This window comes from Panicum hallii, chromosome 9, assembly GCF_002211085.1.
Source record: "Panicum hallii strain FIL2 chromosome 9, PHallii_v3.1, whole genome shotgun sequence".
Classification (NCBI taxonomy): domain Eukaryota; kingdom Viridiplantae; phylum Streptophyta; class Magnoliopsida; order Poales; family Poaceae; genus Panicum; species Panicum hallii.
In genome coordinates, this window is record NC_038050.1 from 61,916,146 (window position 1) to 61,937,816 (window position 21,671).

Consider the following 21,671-nt stretch of genomic DNA (forward strand, 5'->3'; position numbering starts at 1 on the left):
GAGATAGATGCATCCCGTCCAGTTTCCATTGTGGCTGCTGCTGACGAATCCTTTTTCTCTCCCACTAGTTTTAACGTCACAATTTCATTTCAAAAGCTTCGTACGTATAACCATTACATCTGGGGAAAAGCTCTCGCGGCTCTATTTCTTCCGGGGAACGTGTTTCATGCATTTTCACTAACGAAGTTCTCCTTTTCCTTTTTTTGAAAAATGAAATGCCACTGGCCTCTGCGCAACCGTACACAACCCAAATAATATGTGGTTTGTAATCAAGCTCACGTAACATTATGTAAGATTGATAACAAACCACATGTCCATACATCGCATACAAACCACAAATCCATACATCGCATTTGCCATGTGAGCTTGATTACAAACCACATATCCATACATCGCATACAAACCACAAGTCAAGGCACCTCACCTGCATAGTTATCTGAATTGTAAGAACTTCTCGTCTATGATTCTTGTCCTGGTTGCACATTGGACAGTAGGGGGGCTTTCTTCTCATTGCAATAATCTCATTCAATGAGCAATTTGATGATGAATGGCTGCAAAAATAGTGAGTAGAAGTGGTGGCCTCGGGTAAAAGGAGCAGAGGAGGAGGGATATATACTTTACCATTTTCACCGCCGGACCGTGCCTAGCACCAGGCGGCGATAGTCTATTTTCACCACCGGTTTTTGAACCGGTGGTGACAGTATCCATTTTCACTGCCGGCGTCTGAACCGGCGGTGAAAATAGGTTTAGGGCTGGCGGTGAATTCAATCTATAGTGGTGCTTAGAAACATATATGGATACAATGCATCTACGTACTTTGTACTTACATCATTTTTGTCATCATTTATCAGAGAGCACAGACTTTCCTATTTGCCTTCTCTTCCTTAACGAATGATACAGATAAGAGAAGGCACATATTATAGCAGAAGGTCTCATCCGTTGCTATGGAATAGAAACGGGGCTGAACCTGGTTTAAAGGAAAAAAATATTTTGTGGTGGAAAGGGCTAATAAATGAACTTGAACTATCAATATCATTTTATATGTCGAAATTAAACCGTTAAGAATGACGGGAGTATAGTAGTAAAAAAACGTTAATCAACGTGAACCGAGCATATAGCTCGGTTAGGAACCAACCAATCCAGTTCAAAGTCCTAAACTTAGTACGAATGGTCATGTTTTTCCAAATTTATTTTACAAATTAATGGTGCACTCATGTCATGGCGACTTCGTTCTTTTTGTGATAGCCGGGGAGCATATACATATATATGTGTGTATATATATATATGTGTGTGTGTATACATATATATGTATATATACATACATACATACATACATACATATATATATATATATATATATATATATATATATATATATATATATATATATATATATATATATATATATATATATGCTCGCACCAGACCGGGAAGATCAGGAGAGCAAGGGAGCCAAATCAGAGCTCCATTCGGCTGCAGCTGCGAAAGAAAGAGGCAGGCAACCATGGCGGGCACGGCATCACCGGCCGCGGGTTACGGCTCCGACGGCGTGTATCGTTCACCGCGCCCGGCGGCACACGACGCCTCCGACCCAGCGCTTTCCCTCTCCGACCTCGTCCTCCACCGCGCCGCCGCGTGCCCCTCCGCGCTCGCGCTCGTGGACGCCGCGACGGGCCGCGCGCTCACCTTCGAGGCCCTCCGCTCCGCGGTGCTCGCCACGGCCGCTGCGCTGTCCTCCCGCGCGCGCGTCCGCCGCGGCGACGTCGTGCTCCTCCTCGCGCCCAACTGCGTGCTCTACCCGGTCTGCTTCCTCGCCGTCACCGCGCTCGGCGCCGTCGCCACAACGGCCAACCCGCTCTATACCCTGCGGGAGATCGCCAAGCAGGTGGCCGACGCCCGCGCCAAGCTCGTCGTCACCGTCTCCGACCTCCTGCCCAAGATCGCCGACCTCCGCCTCCCCGCCATCCTCCTGGACGGCGATGGCGCCTCCGCGCCTTCGAACTACGCCAGCAACGTCATCTTCTACTCGGACCTCGTCGCCGGGGTGCAGGAGATGGAGTACCGCCGGCCGCCGACCAGGCAGAGCGACACGGCGGCGCTGTTCTACTCGTCGGGCACGACGGGGGTGAGCAAGGGCGTCGTGCTTAGCCACGGCAACTTCATCGCGGCGGTGACGGCGGCGACGTCGGACCAGGACGAGCTCGGGGAGGAGCGCAACGTATTCCTCTGCTTCCTGCCCATGTTCCGCATCTACGGCATGTCCATTGTCACGCTCGGGCAGCTGCAGCGCGGCAACACCGTGGTCGTGATGGCTCGGTTTGACCTGGACGCCGTGCTGGCCGCCGTGGAGCGCCACCGCGTCACCTACCTCTTCTGCGCGCCGCCGGTGATGATCGCGCTCGCCAGGCACGGGAGGGGGGGCAGGTACGACCTCAGCTCGCTCAGGTGCATCAGCTCCGGCGGCGCGCCGCTCGGCAAGGACGTGATGGAGGCCGTGGCCAACAAATTCTCCGGCGCCGAGATTATCCAGGTGAGTGAGCATTTTCGAGATTCCGCAGTTCCATCATAGCTGCTCTTCCCTTTTTTTTTACCAAGAACACTTTTATATATACAATATACGCTATATATGGCATCTAATGTTAGAAAATACGTCCGTCTAGAAATCCGATAGTATGGCTTATCAGGATAACGGAGTGAATTAAAACAATTTAAATCATTAGCTTATGACTTGCACTTGAACATACTCAAGATAAATCTAAACATACTTCGTGCGACTAAGATTTATTTCGTGTCTACACCCACAAAAAAAAGGTTAGCAAGAACTACTCTATGAAATTATAGATATACATGCTGCAAGTAATAAATATGAAAACATAAAGAGATAAGTAACAAGGTGCAAACTCAGTACGAGGATTTATTCTAGGGTATCGACGATAAATGTCACCTCTAGCCTATCCTAAGCTTCACTAAAGATATACTCCTGATGACCAAGTCTCTCTGTAAAGATCTTCGATTCGCCGCAAAGACTCCATGTAAGTTCGATAAGTTGATAGCCATAAAAGTAAGTTTCACTATAATCTCTCTTCGATCATCTCAATGACATCTCCAATACGGAGCTTCTCTGTTAATGGAAGGCGTTCCCTGCAAATGGCCACCGCCACTGTTGCTTGATACTTACCGGAGGATCGAGAAGCTTGCCGGCAAGCTACAAAGATTTCAAAGTGCTAGTGCACCAAGTTTGTAAGGGCAGTTCACACTTTAGACCAGCCACAAAGCAGCAACATATTACAATCACTTATCGTTGGTTTAGTTTAGCACTAATCACTTTAACTATATGCTAATTGTCTTAAATAATCAATTTAGTTTGAATTTATTCTTAACACGGCGCGGTCTGTACTATACGCTTCAAGTTTAATGGCCTGGGGTGCTCCTCTTGCAGGGTTATGGTATGACTGAAATCTGTGGGATGATATCGCTGGAGTACCCACAAAAGGGATGTGCCCGTGAGTTTGGTTCAACTGGAGCACTTGTCAGTGGAGTGGATGCAAAGATTGTCGATGCAAAGATAATGAAGCATCTGCCTCCTAATCAGCTAGGAGAAATCTGTGTTCGTGGACCAAGCGTAATGCGAGGTAAATTCAGATTGCGGTGGGTGTTGCTTTAAATTGTTCTATATGCATTTTATGATCTGGAGGGGAGCTTTATTCGCTAAATAAAGATGCCAATTTCTTGATCAACTACACACTACCAAGCTCACTCAAATGATATTGCAACGGAACTGCAGAAATATTAAAAAAATGTTTCTGGCATTGCAGCTGTTCATTGATAAAGAACGATTTATCCATGGCTAGTGATTGGCATAATTAAGAAGGAAAAGACAGCTAGCATTTATATCAAGAAACTATGCCTACAAATTTCCCTGTCATAATTCTATATTGCTGTTCACAGACTATGGGACAAAAAAACTGGTAAGAATTTCTCCTTACTTATTTGGGCCAATGTATAGGATATTTCAACAATGTGCAAGCTACTGAGTTGATAATCAAGCAAGGGTGGTTGCATACTGGTGACCTTGGATACTTTGATGAAAGAGGCCAGCTTTATGTTGTCGATAGACTTAAAGAGCTGATTAAGTACAAAGGTTTCCAGGTAAAGAATTTCAGTTTTTTTTTAAAAAAATATAGTTTTTAATTTAAGCAGGCCTTCTCATATAACTATGTGAGGGAAAATTAGACCTTTTTCATAATGGGAAAATTAGACTTTTCCCTTGTACCAAATTGGGGCCCATTTCTGTTTATGTCTGTTCTACTAATAGCGTGTGTTTGTTGTAACCTGTAAGCATTGTTGAAATATCATACACAGTAATACATTCACTCAAGATCTATACCGTAGCTCGATATCAAGATCTATCAATATTTTGTTATTCTAGTGGTCAAAGTATCAAGAGTTTGATTACACATTAACATATGTATGACATCCTTCTGCAAATAAAGAGGCTAGTACTTTAGGTATATTTGTAACTAAATGGAAATTTCAAGTGAAAGAGAATGTCTGTAGGTGCAATCTTTCAGTAGAACCATGAATGAAAGAGAAGCTTTTTACCAAAATGAGCATTGAGTAACCTCATGCGCGGTAAGCTGGAGACAATTCAAATAAGATTACAGAAAGGTCACAATAATCCACAAACGACTTGAGAAGCTCTCACTATTAATTGTAAGAATTTTAAATGTATGAGGTACACTTGGTCAAAGTACCTCATACATTCAGACTTCTTATTATCTTTTGTATCATACTTTATTATTATTTAAGGAAGTTTTGAATATTTCTTTATTTAGCAGATTGCTCCTGCTGAGCTTGAAGGATTGCTTCTGTCTCATCCAGAAATTCTCGATGCTGTTGTCATCCCGTAAGCTGAGTAATTTAGATTATACTTCCTCCATCCCAAATTACAATTTGTTTTGGCTTTTTTAGATACATAATTTTTGCTATGAATCTAGACATAATGTTCATCTAGGTGCATAGCAAAATATATGTATCCAGAAAAAACAAAACGAATTGTAATTTGGGATTGAGGGAGTAGTGTTTAGAGCTTCTTGTAATTGCAATATATATATATATATATAGAAACTTCAATTCTGTTGTTTTCTTGTCTCTTATTTTGGAAGTCTATCTACTTTTTGCAAGGTATCCTGATCCTGAGGCAGGTGAAGTTCCCATTGCCTATGTTGTACGATCACCTAACAGTTCACTGTCTGAAGTTGATGTCCAGAAATTTATTGAAAAGCAGGTGAGGTTGGCTACAAGCCTTGGCTTAATTATGACCAACAACTAGTTTAGCTCAAATAAATAAAATATAGTATCTCTCACCAGAATGAAACATATTTGATTCCTGAATGGACGATGTCCTGTACCCTCCTCCATTAACAGAATGTTCTGTACTCCCATGTCAACTGAAATATGACCCTTCTAACATCGTAATGACTTTTTTGTGAACATTTCAGGTCACGTACTACAAGAGATTGAGGAAAGTTACGTTTGTGGACAGTGTACCGAAATCTGCTTCAGGAAAAATTTTGAGAAGAGTGCTCATCGCCCAAGTCAGATCATCCAAGCTGTAGCAAATTAATCTTCTGAATTTCAGAAGAGCGCTTGTCTCTAGGTTCTGCTAGATGCATGATTGAATAATGGTTTGCCTGTTCCAATCCCCAAAATCCATCAAAACAACTATGATCTGGACACGATTTTATTTAGTTTATATTTTGGAATCTTGATTTTACTAAGTACCATTGCTGTAAATGGGATTATTGAGAGCGAATAAAGAAAAGAAGAGAATGGGTCTTAGACTGAGAGTGTTTGAAGTCCTGAATGAAGCAAAGAACGTCTATTTATAAATATTAGGTGACTAACATTTTTCATACCAACCAAATCTTACCTCCTAAAGAAATATTCCTTCTATCTCAAAATATAGCTACGTTTAGGTCTGTCTTAAGTTAAAAAAATTTAACTTTAACTATAAATAGAAAAAATGTTATAAAAACTGTTAACATAAGAATTATATTAGTATATTTATTATGAAACCAACAATCATAACATATATTTTTTCTATTTGAAGTAAATTGAAAATCAAATAATGACACTTGCGAGTAGAAACAAAAATAAAAACAAATTTTATGAGATCATGCCATACTCTACACCACTATAGCTTTTGGAAATTTTACATGACCATTTGCACAATGTTTGAATCCTTCAGGCACCGCAGTGTGACCGCAACCTTAATTCCATTCTGGTCACTCTTGGAGTGTACTGGTAAGCTCCCCAGTTGGAGGACACCAACAAGAATTCAAATTCTGGTGGCACCCCAAAAAAAATCCCCTTGTTTGCAACCTAAAAATAGTGACAAGACGCCAGCCTGAGGTATTTGTGGTTGGTTTGGACCTATACCTACTTGGGGTAGTTGCAACAGCTTTCAACCCAGTTGGTCGTGATTGGCTTATAGTGCAGCCCTACAGGGTGAAGTCGGGGTTTGTAGATTTTCTCAACCGAGCCGCGTAACGTCTCACTTGGATACTTGTAATACCACGGGGACAGGGAGTTTTCTTTTCCACTCCGGTAAGTATGTCGCATGCCCTTACTGAAATATCAATTTCAGTCCATTACAACATCACAGTATACAGAAATGTTTCTTGCTACAAACATCATATTACACAACAAAAGTACTCCGCAACAATCGCCCTTGATCAACAGTCTACAATATACAGCACAACGCTTTAGTTTTTCTTTTCAGTGTTAGTTTATCAAGTCGTGCAGATATATACAATACATGGCAGGATCTTTTAGACTGAGCTACAGCGGATCGCGAGGTGCAGCAGTTGTTCTCAAGGAGACATTAGAATCTTCCTCAACTCATGGCTGCCTTCCTGGATGCACCCTGAACCAGCCAGCGAGTTTATCCACACATCATCCGTTCTCACTGGTTCTTCGTCATCGTTCCTGTGCCAGGTCCAGTGGGCATGGGTGGAGTTCATGATCTTTAGCTCACCATGACCAAAGCTCGCTTCCCTGAAGACTGACCAAGCTGGCTTTGGATTACGATACCTGAACACACCAAGAAGCAATTAACGATGCCTCTATTGATGCTGAAATGGCTAAAATTCATAGGCATATATACAGTGATAGTCAGGTGGTACCTGTGGGCCAAGCCTTCGCGGTTTCCGCCGTCCCCAATAGTTATGTGAACAGCACCACAAGGATCAAGTCTACCATTGTAGACTCGCTCCTGCACAAAATAACATCATATGGATTTTCCATTCAGCTCATCTAAATGGTCACAGTGGCTCAAATTTGAACAGTCACGCAGACTGCAGTTCAGGGATTTATGGGGAGTCATACCGCACGTTCGTAAGCATGCACATGACCTGCTATTACCATATCCACATGAGCAGCATAAAGCAAAGGCTCCATCGCGGCCATCATACTGTCACCTTCACCCTGATGAGCCCAATTGCTATTATACCATGGGGCATGCAACAATACAATGAGCCATGGCGTTTTCTTCCTATCGACCTTGGCAAGATCAGCCTGAAAAGCAGAGAAGTTGACACAAAAAATCTTATGTATTGTCAACAAGAATGACTGAGTAGGGATTTCGAAGTTCAAGACATCCTCTTCAATACACAAACAAAATATCTATGGACCATAAATAACCACCAACTAATACTCTGTCTCAACATATAGCTACTTTTAGGGCTGTCCTAAGTTAAACTATCTCAGGTTTCACCAAGTTTAAAGAAAAAATTATTCACATCTATGGAACCAAATAAGTATACCATGAAAATATGTCATGATTGATTGCATGGTACTAATTGGTGCTATAGATGTTGATATATTTTCATATAAATTCGGTCAAATCCAAGATATTTGACTTAGGATAACTAAAAGTAGCTATATTTTGGGATGGAAAGAGTAATTAAAATAAAAGATGACTGGTACACTGTGTAATCCTAGTAAACATAACATTAGTGAAACCTTCATTCCTTTAATTGGAGAAGGGATTTTCATAATGAAGTTTCATACCTTGAGCCAAGCATACTGATCTGAGCTCTCATCATAATCTGTGTAGGAACCTAGCATTATAATGTGTGCCCCTGCAATCTCAAAAGAGTAGTACAAATTTGATGTAGATCCACTCTCTTCATAAGGCATTTTCCATCGTGCATTATATGACTGAAATCCTGACTCAAGAAACAGAATGTGCTCCTTCTCATGGTTTCCTTCTGTCACCATCCAAGGCCGTGTGCTAGCAAGTGGCTCAACCAATGTACCAAAGGAATCCCACAAATGTTGCATAAAATCAGCGTAAGAGAGATCACCAGGGAGTAAAAGCATATCATGCTCACACTGCTTAATGTGATCTAGAGTTGATTTTGTCCAACTAGTCTGCCCAAGATCACCAACAACAGCCAATGACAACGGAAATTGGGATGGAGGGGTCTTAAATTGGAATTCCGGACCTTGCCCTCCACATCGGTAGTAATAAATAGTATTGTCCTCAAGAGGTCCGATAACTACGTGATGAATTTTTCCTGAGCTATACAATAAGTAGCTGTAGGATGTGCTTTCTCCTTGAGATGTCATTGTGTATGTTCCTTCTTTGGTTCCATAGTCCACCACAGAGGGGGCAGAGTTATCATTGGTAATCCATGTTATTCTCATGAGCTTTTCTCCCGCTAGCGATATGTGCACCTGTAGAACATGTGATTCCATACATTTGAGCTGTTCATGACCATTTTTACGAGCACATTGTATTGAGAATAAAACGAAGAGCACAAACAGGATTACAGACTAAATGCTCATGAAATGCACAAGGGCCTTCTGCAACGAATTTCAGCTTTAGGGATCAGATACATTAATGCAGTTAAATACTTCCTGAAATCTCAAATTATGATACTCTTGCTTAACATGGAGAATATTCTGGTAAGTTTCTAAGAAACGACAACGAAGATAGGGTAACCATCAAGAAAATGGGAAAAATCCAAAAAAGAAGGCCTAAGCCATCAGTATGGCACATTAACAGATTACCCATGAATAATAATAATCCAAGTCTATAACATGAGAGTTATCACCTAATTGTTTTTATGTGTCAAATAAGTAAATTTGTTATCAACAGGCCTCGTGAAATTTACACTCACTCAACTTCATACTATAAGGTCAAACTACACTTGTATCACAGTTTAAGAAATGGTGATATTTAAGTGACAAGTCTACTCGTATCATATGTGCAGCTAGAAACCCAATATACTCCTATAATTAGGAAAATATTGATGAAATGAACCTTGAATATAGGAGAGGTCTCATGAAATGAACAGAGGAGCCAATGAAATTCAAGTATTCAACTGATGATGCCAAGTTACAAATCTTATAGAAGATACACAAATCCAAGTTATTTTTCAAACTAAAGAATAATGCTGAGAGATCTGTGGTGGGTATTATATTCAACATAAAGACATCATTGTGCATGGAGTAAAAATAATATTTGGGCGCAAAGCCATCAAAACTAGCAGAGAGGCCTTATCAGGGAGTATGGCCATACAAAAGAAAGGTAACGATACAGAATCAGTATATATTACAAAAAGGACGATCATAACTGTGTGCCAAGTTGGAAAATGTTACTAAGGTCTATTGAGTCATAAATAGGGAATTGTTGTTGCATTCAATGATATAGAATTTCTTGGCCATTCCCACAATTCTGGGCCCCACCCAGCAGAGCTCAATTCTTTGGCCTAATATGGGATGCTGTCCTGTCCGGCTAATCAGTTCTTGGCCATATACTAGAACTGACAAGTAATCATATAATCTAGAAACGCACAGTGCTACATCTGTACCGGTGGGATGACCTCACTCACCAGAGACCTAGAATGGGGGGAGTGAATATTCAAAGGATTAGATGAGCGGGGAGCTTAGGAGCTATTTCTGAATAGGCAAAATAGGTATTTTGGTCCCTCAACTTTATCCCTAGTGTCAAGTTCGTCCCTCAACTTTCAAATTGGCCAATATAGTCCCTCAAAACTTTTGTTTTGAGGGTAAACTCATCCTGTACTGATATTACACTCCATAATAATATGCGATAAATGCAAAAAGTCTTTTTTACCCTTAGTTTTTCCCCTCCTCAATTTCCACCGTTTTGTGTCACTATTTCGCTCAACTTCCCGCAACATTTTATACGGCGGTATGTAGTTATGCAATAAGTAGCTTTAATTTTACTCTCCATGCGTCTGCAGTATAATACGATGCATGGATAAATAAAATTCTATATTCTCTTAAATGAATTTAGAAGGGAATGAGCTAAGGGTAAAGAGGATTTTTTGCATAAATTTTATATTATTATGGAGTATAATATCAGCATAAGCATGAGTTTGACCCAAAACAAAAGTTGAGGGACTATATTGGCCAATCTGAAAAATTGAGGGATGAACTTAACCTCTGCTCAAAATTGAAGGACTAAAACGTAAAACGTCTATTTGCTTCTGAATATGGGAAACCGAGACAGAACAACTCAACATACAGTAAATCAGTTATACCCTTTTTTGAATTTGACTTAATTGCAGCCAACAGGGGAAATGTCGATAGATGGCCACAAACAGCACCAAATCGATAACCCCGATCCAAACGGAGCTATCCAGATCAAGAACCAACCAAGAAACTCCCTGATGGCTCTCGGTTGCCGCCTAATCAAGAAAGGCCCTTTCTTGGACCGATCCCATCCCCCAAACACACCCCCGAATCGATCGCAACCCATCAATTCGACAACAACCGGACCCCAGGCGACGGAACCAGCGGCGAACGAATCCGGCTGGAGGGAGCAACCTCACCTGCTGCGGGTCGGAGGCGGAGGCCTTCTTCTTGCTCCAGGGGAAGATGCTCAGGAGCGCCTTGCGGTGGGGCCGCGCCGGCGGCGGCCGGACGTAGTCCTCCCCCACCACGCGAGCCCCGGCCGCGGTGGCGGCGGCGGCGCAGGAGAAGGATACGGCGAGCAGGAGCAGTAGGAGGAGGGCGGCGCGGCCATGGGGGCAGGAAGGGGAGGGCTCGTGCTGGCTCTGGCAGCTCGGGTCCCCATCGTCCTCTGCTCTTCCGCCTCTGTGGCGCGGGCGCAGCGCGGTATGCTTGTACGGCGGTCGGCGGGCTACCTCGTTCAGTTTGAGGTCAGGCCATTTCTGGTAGAGCGAGAGGCCGAGAGCACGGTGGAGGCAAACGCTGTAACCGTCTCTGCCCTCCGCCGGGTCAATGCACTGATTTTTCGGGAAGGTCTCGTTGCATCCTGTGGCAACGGATTATTTTCAGGGTGCATTGAGTCGTGCGACTAAATTTCAAAGCGTGTTTGGGAGAGATCCGCTTTACAAACTTTACGAAATATTCTACTGAGCTTCACCAACTTTACGAAACATTCTATTAAATACGTGTAGATCCAGAAATTTTAGATTTAGAAAAAACGTGAATCTAAGGTTAGATCCAGGTTTTTCCTAAAGTACCTAAAACGATGCTCCAAAAATACCGATTTCATACCTCCTCATAGAGTTAGGAGTTATTTACCCACTATTACCACTGGTTACACAACTTACCGAAGAATGCATTGCCAGAGAGATCCGAGACGCATGAGCGACGGTAGCACGGCGAAAGGAAGGGCGGTAGGGGCCCGGCCAAGGAGTTATAGGAGAGGTCGAGGTGGACGAGGGAGCGCAGGGAGCAGAGCAGGTGCCGGAACGCGCCGGTTAGGGAGAGGTTGGAGAGGAGCGAGGCAACGGCCGGGGCATCGGAGGCGGAGCGGTGGGAGGAGTAGAGGAGGTGCGGCCAGCGGCACCGGAATAGGGAGAGGTGCGCGTCCCAGCCGGTGAGCGCTGAGGCGGGGTCCGAGAGGTTGGACTTGGCAGCGAGGAGCGCGGCGAAATCGGCCGGAAGCGCGGCGGGGAAGCATAGGAGGCTAAAATAGACTATTCACAACAAGTTATCATCTTTTTGGAGTTGGAGCCCTGCAATCAGCCAAACATGTACAACAACTCCATACTTTCGTGGAGTTGGTGGAGTGGAGCCGAAAAAAAATGGAATTGGTGGAGTAGAGCTATTTTTTTGAGTTGGAGTGCTCCAAACAGTCACATCAGCTATTTAGATACCAATTATGGAACTAAATATGACTTAACTGTAAAACTAATTGAATAAATGAAGATTAATTCACGAGACAAATCTATTAAGCCTAATTAATCCATATACTGTACCACAATATTATCAAATCATGGATAATATTATCAAATCATGGACTAGTTAGTTAGGTTCAATGCATTAGTCTTGCGAATTAGCCTCCATTTACGTAATGGATTTTATAATTAGACTATTTAATATTTCTAATTGGTTTCCAAACATTCGATGTGACGGGAGTAAAGTTTACTTCCGATGAGCAAACAAACCCTCAGAAAAGCCTTTTTTTTTTGCGATGCAGAAAAGCCTAGATCTTGGTTAAACGACGGAATAGATCTCTCTCTATATATCTTCTAAATAAATATTGATCGGTTTTTTGGAACATTGTTGCAACCGGGTCGCCTAATTATTTTTTGAAACGCAATTATGGTAGAACATAGTAGAGATCTCGCACTCAAAAGAGTTAACCACGAGGACAGCGCGCCGCCAATGAAAACTACAGAGTAAATCTCAGACGACCAGGCAGAACAATTACGGAAGATAATGGGAAAGTAATTAGGAAAAAAAGAGAAGGTGCCATCTAGAAGTTGCCAGACAGTCTCCACGCCCACGAAACATGCGTTGCAAGCAACATTGCTCAAAAAAGCATCACGCACCACCAGAGAGAGCGCCCATGGATATTAAGTGAAACGCACACCATCACATGTCGCGGCCACACCACACCACACCACACCAGTTCACCTTTTTGGCTTTGCACCATTTCACAACCAGAGTGACCGACCTTCATGATTGCAGAGGAAATGGGATGCATCACCAGCGGAAAGCCGACAAATAAGTATATAATAATAATACACATTCATAAACATTTGCTTAACTTATACATGGTCCATAGCCGCCGCAATGATGATGTGTTAAGATTCAACAGGTGCCCAGTTGTGAGAGTAGACAGAGTTCCAAGATGGCTCATCACGAGGAGAGAAGGTAACACGTTTGAAGTTCTCATAACTTAATTGTTTTTCCCTTCCATTGACCATGGTCGCTTCGCAGCGGCGTCGCAAGCTTCACACCCTCCTGAACGCATGGAGCGACCTGTAGAAACAAAACAATTCATCACCGGCATGTAAACAACTTGACTCCCTGAGAATACGGAGAATGGTATCAGCAGATGGGGCCAGGAAAATACTTGCATTGCGTTTCGCTGGACCGCTCAGACACCACCAGGGACAACTCTTAAGAACTTCTCTTCCCACGTACATATTCAGGTACCCCTGCAAGACGAGCAATATATGTTACATTAAATGGTGTTACGTTAAATAGTTCGCAGCGGTAGAACGTTGCATAAATGGTGAACAGGACGAGGATTGATGGTCCACCTGAACAAGCCTCTCTATATTTTTAGCTTCGTCGGACAGGATCCTTGAGATTGCCGGTTCTGTCGAGGGAGCATTCGAGGCCCAAGCGCCAGCCACTTTTTCCACAGCCTTCTTCACTACGATCTTGTGGACTTCCCGGGAAACAAGCCCGTTTTCCCACAGAGGCTTTAAGAAATTTTTGACAAACTCATACAGGGCACACATGAATGCATCTGTTGGCACGCTGCTCTCTTCGACTGCGCTTCGCTGTGGACGCCCGTTATTAGATTCAGAGATCTCCAACTGAGCGACCACTTCAGAGGTGCCCTCCTTTTTGCAGACATCACTGATGATTTGAGTTGCCTCAGGTTGCCTACACTGCTGTTCCTTTGCTTGCTCATACTGTTGTTCCTTTACAATTGGTCCAGTCAACAAAGCTGAAGGACTCTTGGTAACATCCTGAGGTTCGAAACCGCCTGCAGTTACCTGGCAAACCGGTTCCTCAGGTGCCACAAAATCTTCATCGCTGAGCATACTAGGCGAGTAATTTAAGTCTGGTATACAAGAACGTGGGATCCAATCACCCTGTTTAGCAGCACCAGAATGTGTTGTGTTAGAAGTACAATCCTCAGTGGTTATCTGTCGATTTGATGTATTCTCAACACCAAGAGCTTGAGGTTCACAGTCCTTTGTATCATTCTCGTTCAACTCATTTTCAGGGCCTGCCAGCACTGAACATACTTGCTTCTTTCTCAAAAGATTACGATCCATGGCTTCCTGTTGGTTATCTATATGATCATTTCCATCTAACCAATTTTTGAAATATCTACAGTAACTTCCACTGGACCTATTGACTTGCTTCTTTTGGCATATGTTTGCAGTTCTTCCATCCAGTATATGACCATGCAATGGAGTACTTCCACTCTCATGATTTGGAGTCTCTAGTGCATTTACCTTCAAATTTCCATGCATTGAGCAACGAGCAATAGTCTCTTGGTCCAGCAATGTAGGCTCAGTATACAAACTAGTAGATTGTTGAGCCCATTTGACACCATGGCCTTCTGCTCTCTTTTCACATTTTACACCTAGTTTCTCTTTCCTTCTGTCACCATTATTTGTCTCCTGATGAGAAATATTCTGATGTGCACGATTGTCACAATGAGAAACAGCAGCTTCATCCACCATACTAGTGTCAGAACAACCATTCAAACCACCATGCACAATGGCATCTGGATGATCAGTCGATAATTGCCTCCTGTTAAGAATTTTTTCCTTTTCTTTCTGCTGCGCAAGTTCAAGAGGATTTGCTTCTGGCGGAAGCTTGAGACTACACTCCAGTCCTTTCTCAGCAGTTGCGTTTTGAGGGATTTTGTTGCATTTACTGTTACTAGGGAATTTGAGGGGCCTCTCTAACTTTTTGTTAGCTCTTCCATCACCACACTTTTGTAGCCCATCAGATGATGTTGCACTACTAAATTGATCAGAACACCCCAATGCACTGTCATCTTCATTATCACTTTCTGAGGTAGCAAAAGCAGCAGGTCTTCCATTGCTCACTCTTCTGCCAGTTGACACCTTTCTTCTTTGTCCAGCTTGTCGTTGATCTGCTTTTACAATTTTGTCAGCCTTAGCAGCATTAGCCTTTCTTAATTGTCTTGCTCTCCAAAGGATCAAACAATCTTGGTGTAGTGACTCAGACTGAGAAAGATTATCTGATTCTTTCAGTTCCACATTCCTCTCTGTATGGGTGACTGGAAGATGCTGTAGTATACCTCTTTCAGTGCAACCATCGACATCAGACTGCTTGTCAGATTCTAGATCCATGTCACTACTTCCTTCACTCAGTTTCGGTGTGTTCAGTGAAGCGACAGTTTTGCTGCACTTGGGACTTAACATGTTTGCGTTCTCATCACACTTTGTTGAGCCAATCGCAGCAGCAGCTGTAGCATCCTGCTTTGGATTGCAATTCCCTTTTCCTCCGTCTCGACCCACAAACTTGGTTATTACAGCGTTTCCCTCCAGACTACCATTTCTCCTCTTGTCAGTCTCAACCTGTTGTTTCTGGTCCTTTTCACTGGGCCAGCGAAGTCTTTTAGATTTATCCTCATAAGCCACATTATTCCTAGCTTTCTTTCCACCCAAATGACCTGCCTTCCTTTTCTGGCTACTGTTTCTCTCATATTTACTAGCACCAGCACCGTTGTAAGTGCTTTCATGGAAACCCTGTTTTATAAATTTCCTTTTTACCATCTTGCCATTATAAGCATTTCTGAAATACCGATGGCTATCCAAGCATTCATGAAATTTTTCATTGGGAGCGAGCTCAAGTTGCTCATGGTGAAGGGAACGAAATTCATTAACTTGTCTCTTCGGGTGAGATCTTTCTTCTTCATCTCTTTGACACGATCGACCATGTGAGGTGTGAACAGGAATATTTAATGTAGCATCCTTCCAAGAGTGTCCCTTATGATTACTAGGAGAGTGAAATCTGTGCATATAAGAGCGATGCATTTCTGCATCTATCTCAGAAAAATGACCATCCAGGAAGTCATGTTTACTTGGAAGATATCTATCATCACGATAGTGTCTATTCTGACTGCTACTTCCCTGGTTAGCAGAAAAATTCTTCCTACAACTTCTTGCTTGACATATTTGTCTGTGAGCTCCTTTTGCACCATGATGACCATGACCAAAGGAAGGGCTTCTGTTGGTCCTAGATTAGAAACAAACCATTTAACTAGCCAGAAATAAATAGTATGAAAAGTTGTCATAAATGCATAACAACAAATATTTAGGGCCTTTTTGGTAGGGCTTCAACCGGCTCTAGCTCCGGCTCATCCGGAGGAGCCCTACCAAACGTTTTGTATGAGGAGCCATTTTTTAGTGGAAAACAGATAAGCCGGAGCCGTTTGGGAGGAGCCACAAATTGTGGCTCCTCCAAAATGGCTGCGGCTCCTCCAGAGGAGCCCTCAGGAGGAGTCCTGCCAAACACCCTCTTAATATCAGAACGAGAGATTACCGGTAAGATCTGATGGGATCAAGTGCAGTTGCAATGCTGCACCTAGCCTGTTTCGATGTATTGCTGACACAAGCATGATCTTTACCATGGCATCCACCATAAGAACAAGAAGATAGGTGGCATTGTCCACTTACTCCATTTCCTGGGCCATGAATCTCAGAACGTCCATGACCATGTGATGTAGTATATTCCCCCAACCTGCATGCCAAAACATCTTAGTTCCATAAAACTGAAATATTTGGTGCAAGTAATAATGAGCATCACAAGCTTGGCAGTGGATGCACACCTCGTTACACCACATGTATCACAGTTACAATATCTATAGTTCACAATTTCTCCCCGAGTTCTATGCAAATCATAAGAACCTCTAGGCGGATGTGAAATTTCATTAGCAGTCACAGAATCTTCTACCCTGTTTTGTACATCACAAAATTCCATCAAGATAAGATAAATCTGAACCTATAAAATTAAAAGCATGATTATATAGCATGGAATTTGAAACTTAATTTCATGCACTGATGAAGAGAATAACCGGCTAGGCATATCCAGAGGGCAGTGCAGGGTTGCATCATGATCAAGTTGCTCCCTTGCTGCTTGATCACTTTGATGAAGGGATAAGTTTTGCCAATCGTACTTCTCAGCGCATGAATAACCTCCTGATGCTTGTCCCACAGTTTGTCCATGTATTGATGACAATAATAAGCTTTTTGAACCCATCTGTTATCTGGCAGTACTTAATGAAGAGGACAGTGACAATGCCAGCTCCAATATCACAGATAAGACAGGGAAGCTGGCTTGAATCCTTTACTCCTTGGGTGAAGCTTTCACAGGCTAAAAAACAGATGGAGGTAAATCTAACTTGTCAGAACTTCCATGAAAATGTAAAACTTTAGTTTACAATAAGAAATAGGAATGTCAAGACTCTGCACACAAGGAGGCACCTACCAATCGAATATGAATGTCATCATCAGGTATTGCATCAGTTAAGATTCTGTTGCCTTCTCCCTTGTTTCGTAGCAACTATAGAGAATCATTGGATAATTCTTGCAACATGTCCCTCGATAAGAAATTTAGCAGATAAATTACCAAGTTATACCAAGGATTTCCTTTTAGTTCGTACTCCCTAAAACATCCTTCAAATACCAGCACTTGGTCGATCCACCCCTATACTTTCAGCATAGGAGAACAGTAATCGGTAGCTTGAATGGTCGAGTCTCCATAATAAACAGAACTGTATAATATGGCATCTATCTGCTAGAGAGTCCCTACATATCTTATATAAGGCATACTATTATTGGCCGTGTTAAGGAGCATGTGGAACCAAGAAAATGGTAGAGGAAAATAACTGAAGTGCTTGTGATGCTAATGTCTTAGCAAGAAGGGGGAGAATAGTTGTGTTGGTGTTTACCCAAAATGTTGAACAACATAGAGATCAATGATAGAAAATGACAACAGATATTTCAAATGGCATGGAAACCTTACATTTTGAAGCAAAATGGAAAAAACAGAAATTATACCTTATATCTTGGAACAGCTTGAATTTTATGTAAGAAACAAATAAATACAAAATTATGTAAAATCTCTTTTGTTACTGAGTACTCATTATGCATCGACAAAAACAACATGTTCATAAATCCTGCAATCATGCTTACTCCTTTAGTAATTAAAGGCATATGAACCTTACGATGGTAGATATTAAGTCCATATTTACTGCAAGCCTGCAACAGCTAACAAGCTTACCCCTTTGGCTATGAAATTAAATCAATATAAAAAGAATGTAAAACTGTAAACAGAGTCATCAAAGTCATTATGAATATATGCCAAAAATTTTAGGTCAACATTCAACGAACCTTCGTTATTTTGATTAACAAAAAGAATCACAGACAAACCATATTGAAAGATTTTTTTTTTCAATAAAAAGAACTTCTGTGGCGCATGATGAGATTGAATGTGAAAAATTATTGAGCAACAGGTGAATCAAAGGACTTCCGTAACATTGCTTAGAGATTATTTTTCTTATTTGTTACCTTAACCAAAGAGATATATGAGAGGACCCAGGAATAATTGGCCACAGATACCACAGTACATATCATATACAAAGTAATCTGCATGCCAATAAAAAAAGCAAACAGTTCAGCTACATCTATAACTCTTCTTCCATTCTACAGAAGATGACGAATATAACCGGACTAATAGAAAACACCGTTTTCCAATATTAGAAATTTACCATTAACCATCTTCACTATTCTAACTAGCCTGCATGTAACACATTTAAGTTTTAACAATTAATTTTCACCCACGAGGCAATCTCTCCATGTTTGTGTATACAATTCTCAGTTGTCAATCCAATCCCAGATTTGTAAAAGGTTGCAATCGAATACTACCATCATTTCTGGATAATAAATTAACAGCTAGGCTGGTACGGCATTGCCTGTTGCATAAAAGCACAGCGTGATTTTGGATTAAAAATTCTATAATATTTAATTCCACGTGTTTCAATTGGTTATTATCTTATAAATGTTAATCTCGTGGTGAAAAGCATGTTACTTTCACATTTAAAGTTAGAAAATCTATCTGTGTGTTTGCTGATAATAATAGCACAAAAAAAGCCAAAAGCATGTCCTTCGAAATATATAACTATTGAAAAATGTGACACTACAAAATCAAGCCTCTGTGCTACTGAATTCTCGAACTCTAAACTTGCCTTACACATTGGACAACAAAAGAAAGCCTAGCATAGCATCAGTCAGGCCTGGCCCATGCCTTTGTTCTCCCCCAGGTAGAAACAAAGGGGGGCCCAAACTGGTTAGTTGAGCAACAGAAAAGTGCACTCTTGGCAACCGAACAGCACCGCAGCCCGCACAACGCCCAATCCTTCAATCTTTATAAAACAAGAACGAAATTTATGATTGGTCCCAAACAGGAAAAATGCCCAATTTATGATAGAGGTACTGAGACCGGTAGGTAGAGAGCGACGTAGATGCCAGTGGAGTGGATCAATGCCGAAGCGGAACAGAACTAGGAATAGTCAATACATGATTCGTGCTTCATGCATGAGGCCACGGAGAGAAGAGTGATACCTTGTCCCCGCAGCCGATTTCTGTTTGAAATTCGCCTTGGCCTCAAGTCGTCAGCGTCACAACTCACAAGTTAACCTGAGATCCATAGAACATCACACAACGATTATAATAGGGGATGCGATTCGCGTGACACCAAATCAAACCCCCGCAAAGGACTCATACATGAGGAGCACAACTCGAAGTATACCGATGATGCAAAATAAACTAATAAACATCAACAGAGGGAAAGTAAATAAAATGCAAGGGCGGCGATTTTACAAGGAAGGAAAAGGAAGCCGGCAAAAAAGGAACTCGATTTCGACATGGAGAAGCATAATCAATGCAAAGAACTCTCGCATCTTCCCTAAAGAAGTGCTAGTGTTCTCGAGAGTTTTAAAGAAGATGCAAACAAAAAAAACAAAGATTCAAAAAACTGGAGCGAGGGAAGAATAGGATGCTAAGCCACAAGATCCCTCCTTGGAGGTTATCGGCACTTGGAAGTTAAACCCTAGCACACCCAAGAACCACCTGCGGTTGCACCGGCGGGAGAAGGGAGCGAGGAGAACGCAGCGGTCCACGACGACGAACGAACAGGACGATCGCAAGGGGGAGGGCGTTACCGGCGGCAATGCGGTATGGAAGGGAAGCCTCGGCGGCGGGCGGCGCGCCCGAGGAGTCCCGACGTCGCGAGAGCGGCGGAGGGGTGGGAGCGCAGTGAGAGGAGGGGGGAAAAGTGGAGCACGGGCGGGCGCGGAGTGGAGGCGGCGAGAGTCGTGGTCTTTTTCCCAAGTTCCCCGCTTGTGTTGTGTCCCCTCTCTCTCCCTCTCTCCACGCGATCTCTTCTTTCTTGCCTGCGCATTTACCACTTCATTGAACCGGTTTAGGGCACCTCTATTTGAGTTTAAAAAAATAGTCAGCTATTTACTCTTCCTAATTTACACTACTCAAGCAATAATTGTGCGATATAAAATGCCTTGTGACTGGATCAGTGGTGTTCCCATTAAATTGTGGTTATAGGTATACCATTAAAAATAGAGATCAGATATACTTTGAGTATAATTAGTAAATATAAAAAAGTTCCCCTTGTTAAAGTCGAAACTACATCTCATTCCTCTCTTCTCTACCAACAAGCTCTTGCACGTGCTGTATAAAATTAGCTCATATTATCTGGCGAAATTAATTGATTGTAATAATCGTCTACTTTTATATGGCGTCGTCGCCTTAATGAGCTAACGGTGACAGTGTCAAAGGCTCAAAGCTAAGATTAAGCAAAGCAAAGCTAAAGCTTGATATTGGTGTGAGAGGACATCGAGATGTGGCGTAGGATCAGAGGTTTTATGAGAATATATATATATATATATATATACAATAATAATTTTATAGGTAGCATTTTAGAAATCGCAGAAACTGTTGCGATTTCTACATCGGCCTTGAAGATACTCTAACGCAACGTTCAAAAGCGCTGGGTATATTTTTGGTCAGCACTTATATTGTACTAGAGTTGCTAATAAATAGATAAAAAGAATGAGTTGTGCATGACTCGATCTGTAATTCAAAACACGTACTACTCCCGAGTCCTGAGACTTGACGGATCGTACAGCCGTAGCTGAACCCTACCGCTACCGGATTCGCCGACGACGTAACGGGACGAACAGAAAAACGGCTAGCCTGAATTGCCCCGTTAACACCGACGAGGGCCGGAGACTTGATGAACAGGGCAGGTGCGGTCGCCTGGTCGGAGGCCGGGGGCTTCACTACATCTTCATCTTCATCCATCGATGGAGACGGCCAGAGCCAGGCGTGTTGGAAAGCAGGTTGAATCGAGTTGAATGGATACGATACGAGGACGGTGCTGCGCGGCGCGGCTGGCGGAGTCCCGTCGTGCGGCATCGTGGCTTGCATGGCGCATGGGCATGGGCGTGCTCAGCGTGGAGGCGCGCGGTGCTGTGCGGTCATGTCACGGCCGCTGCAGCGCTGCAGGCGGATCGGGTGAGATCTTTTGCTTGCTCGCGTGGTTCTCTCCTGGTTCTGCTGCCCCCCCCGCTAGCTCGGCCT

The 21,671-nt window shown here is 42.7% G+C and overlaps 3 protein-coding genes across 5 annotated transcripts; 1 reads left to right on the forward strand and 2 right to left on the reverse strand.

Moving 5' to 3' along the window:
* The first annotated feature begins 1,442 nt into the window (after positions 1 to 1,442).
* On the forward strand, positions 1,443 to 5,755 carry LOC112875974 (4-coumarate--CoA ligase-like 1). 2 transcript variants are annotated; one of them, XM_025939988.1, is made up of 6 exons: positions 1,443 to 2,530; positions 3,440 to 3,632; positions 4,007 to 4,149; positions 4,836 to 4,906; positions 5,185 to 5,287; positions 5,502 to 5,755. In XM_025939988.1, the coding sequence occupies exons 1-6, from the start codon at positions 1,505 to 1,507 to the stop codon at positions 5,616 to 5,618; spliced, it is 1,653 nt and encodes a 550-aa protein (XP_025795773.1). In that variant the 5' UTR covers positions 1,443 to 1,504; the 3' UTR covers positions 5,619 to 5,755. The 2 variants fall into 2 exon arrangements, with proteins under 2 accessions (XP_025795773.1, XP_025795774.1); XM_025939989.1 differs by having other exon boundaries at positions 4,839 to 4,906.
* Positions 5,756 to 6,597: 842 nt separating this feature from the next.
* On the reverse strand, positions 6,598 to 11,264 carry LOC112872627 (purple acid phosphatase 18-like). Its single transcript, XM_025935688.1, is given in 6 exon segments — positions 6,598 to 7,095; positions 7,188 to 7,276; positions 7,390 to 7,578; positions 8,074 to 8,742; positions 10,869 to 11,047; positions 11,050 to 11,264. Coding segments are annotated over 6 exon segments (1,410 nt in total). The 5' UTR covers positions 11,114 to 11,264; the 3' UTR covers positions 6,598 to 6,875.
* A 1,754-nt stretch (positions 11,265 to 13,018) lies between these two features.
* Positions 13,019 to 20,355, reverse strand: LOC112872625. Of its 2 annotated transcripts, none has more exons than XM_025935686.1 (9): positions 20,237 to 20,355; positions 19,638 to 19,712; positions 17,503 to 17,830; positions 17,090 to 17,388; positions 16,844 to 16,969; positions 16,558 to 16,755; positions 13,560 to 16,251; positions 13,374 to 13,454; positions 13,019 to 13,275 (listed from the first exon to the last, which is right to left on the reverse strand). In XM_025935686.1, the coding sequence occupies exons 4-9, from the start codon at positions 17,272 to 17,274 to the stop codon at positions 13,186 to 13,188; spliced, it is 3,372 nt and encodes a 1,123-aa protein (XP_025791471.1). In that variant the 5' UTR covers positions 17,275 to 17,388; positions 17,503 to 17,830; positions 19,638 to 19,712; positions 20,237 to 20,355; the 3' UTR covers positions 13,019 to 13,185. The 2 variants fall into 2 exon arrangements, with proteins under 2 accessions (XP_025791471.1, XP_025791472.1); XM_025935687.1 differs by having other exon boundaries at positions 13,370 to 13,454.
* Between the last annotated feature and the right edge of the window lie 1,316 nt (positions 20,356 to 21,671).

What these genes read in the sequence shown, in the direction of transcription:
- LOC112875974 (XM_025939988.1), top strand. Translation starts at nt 1,505, where the DNA reads ATGGCGGGCACGGCATCACCGGCCGCGGGTTACGGCTCCGACGGCGTG. An exon ending in CCGGCGCCGAGATTATCCAG is followed by an intron (nt 2,531 to 3,439) that starts GTGAGTGAGCAT and finishes CTCCTCTTGCAG; the next exon opens with GGTTATGGTATGACTGAAAT. An exon ending in TGGACCAAGCGTAATGCGAG is followed by an intron (nt 3,633 to 4,006) that starts GTAAATTCAGAT and finishes GCCAATGTATAG; the next exon opens with GATATTTCAACAATGTGCAA.
- LOC112872625 (XM_025935686.1), bottom strand. Translation starts at nt 17,274, where the DNA reads ATGGGTTCAAAAAGCTTATTATTGTCATCAATACATGGACAAACTGTG. An exon ending in CCTCTGGATATGCCTAGCCG is followed by an intron (nt 16,970 to 17,089) that starts GTTATTCTCTTC and finishes TGTACAAAACAG; the next exon opens with GGTAGAAGATTCTGTGACTG. An exon ending in ATATAGAGAGGCTTGTTCAG is followed by an intron (nt 13,455 to 13,559) that starts GTGGACCATCAA and finishes CTCGTCTTGCAG; the next exon opens with GGGTACCTGAATATGTACGT.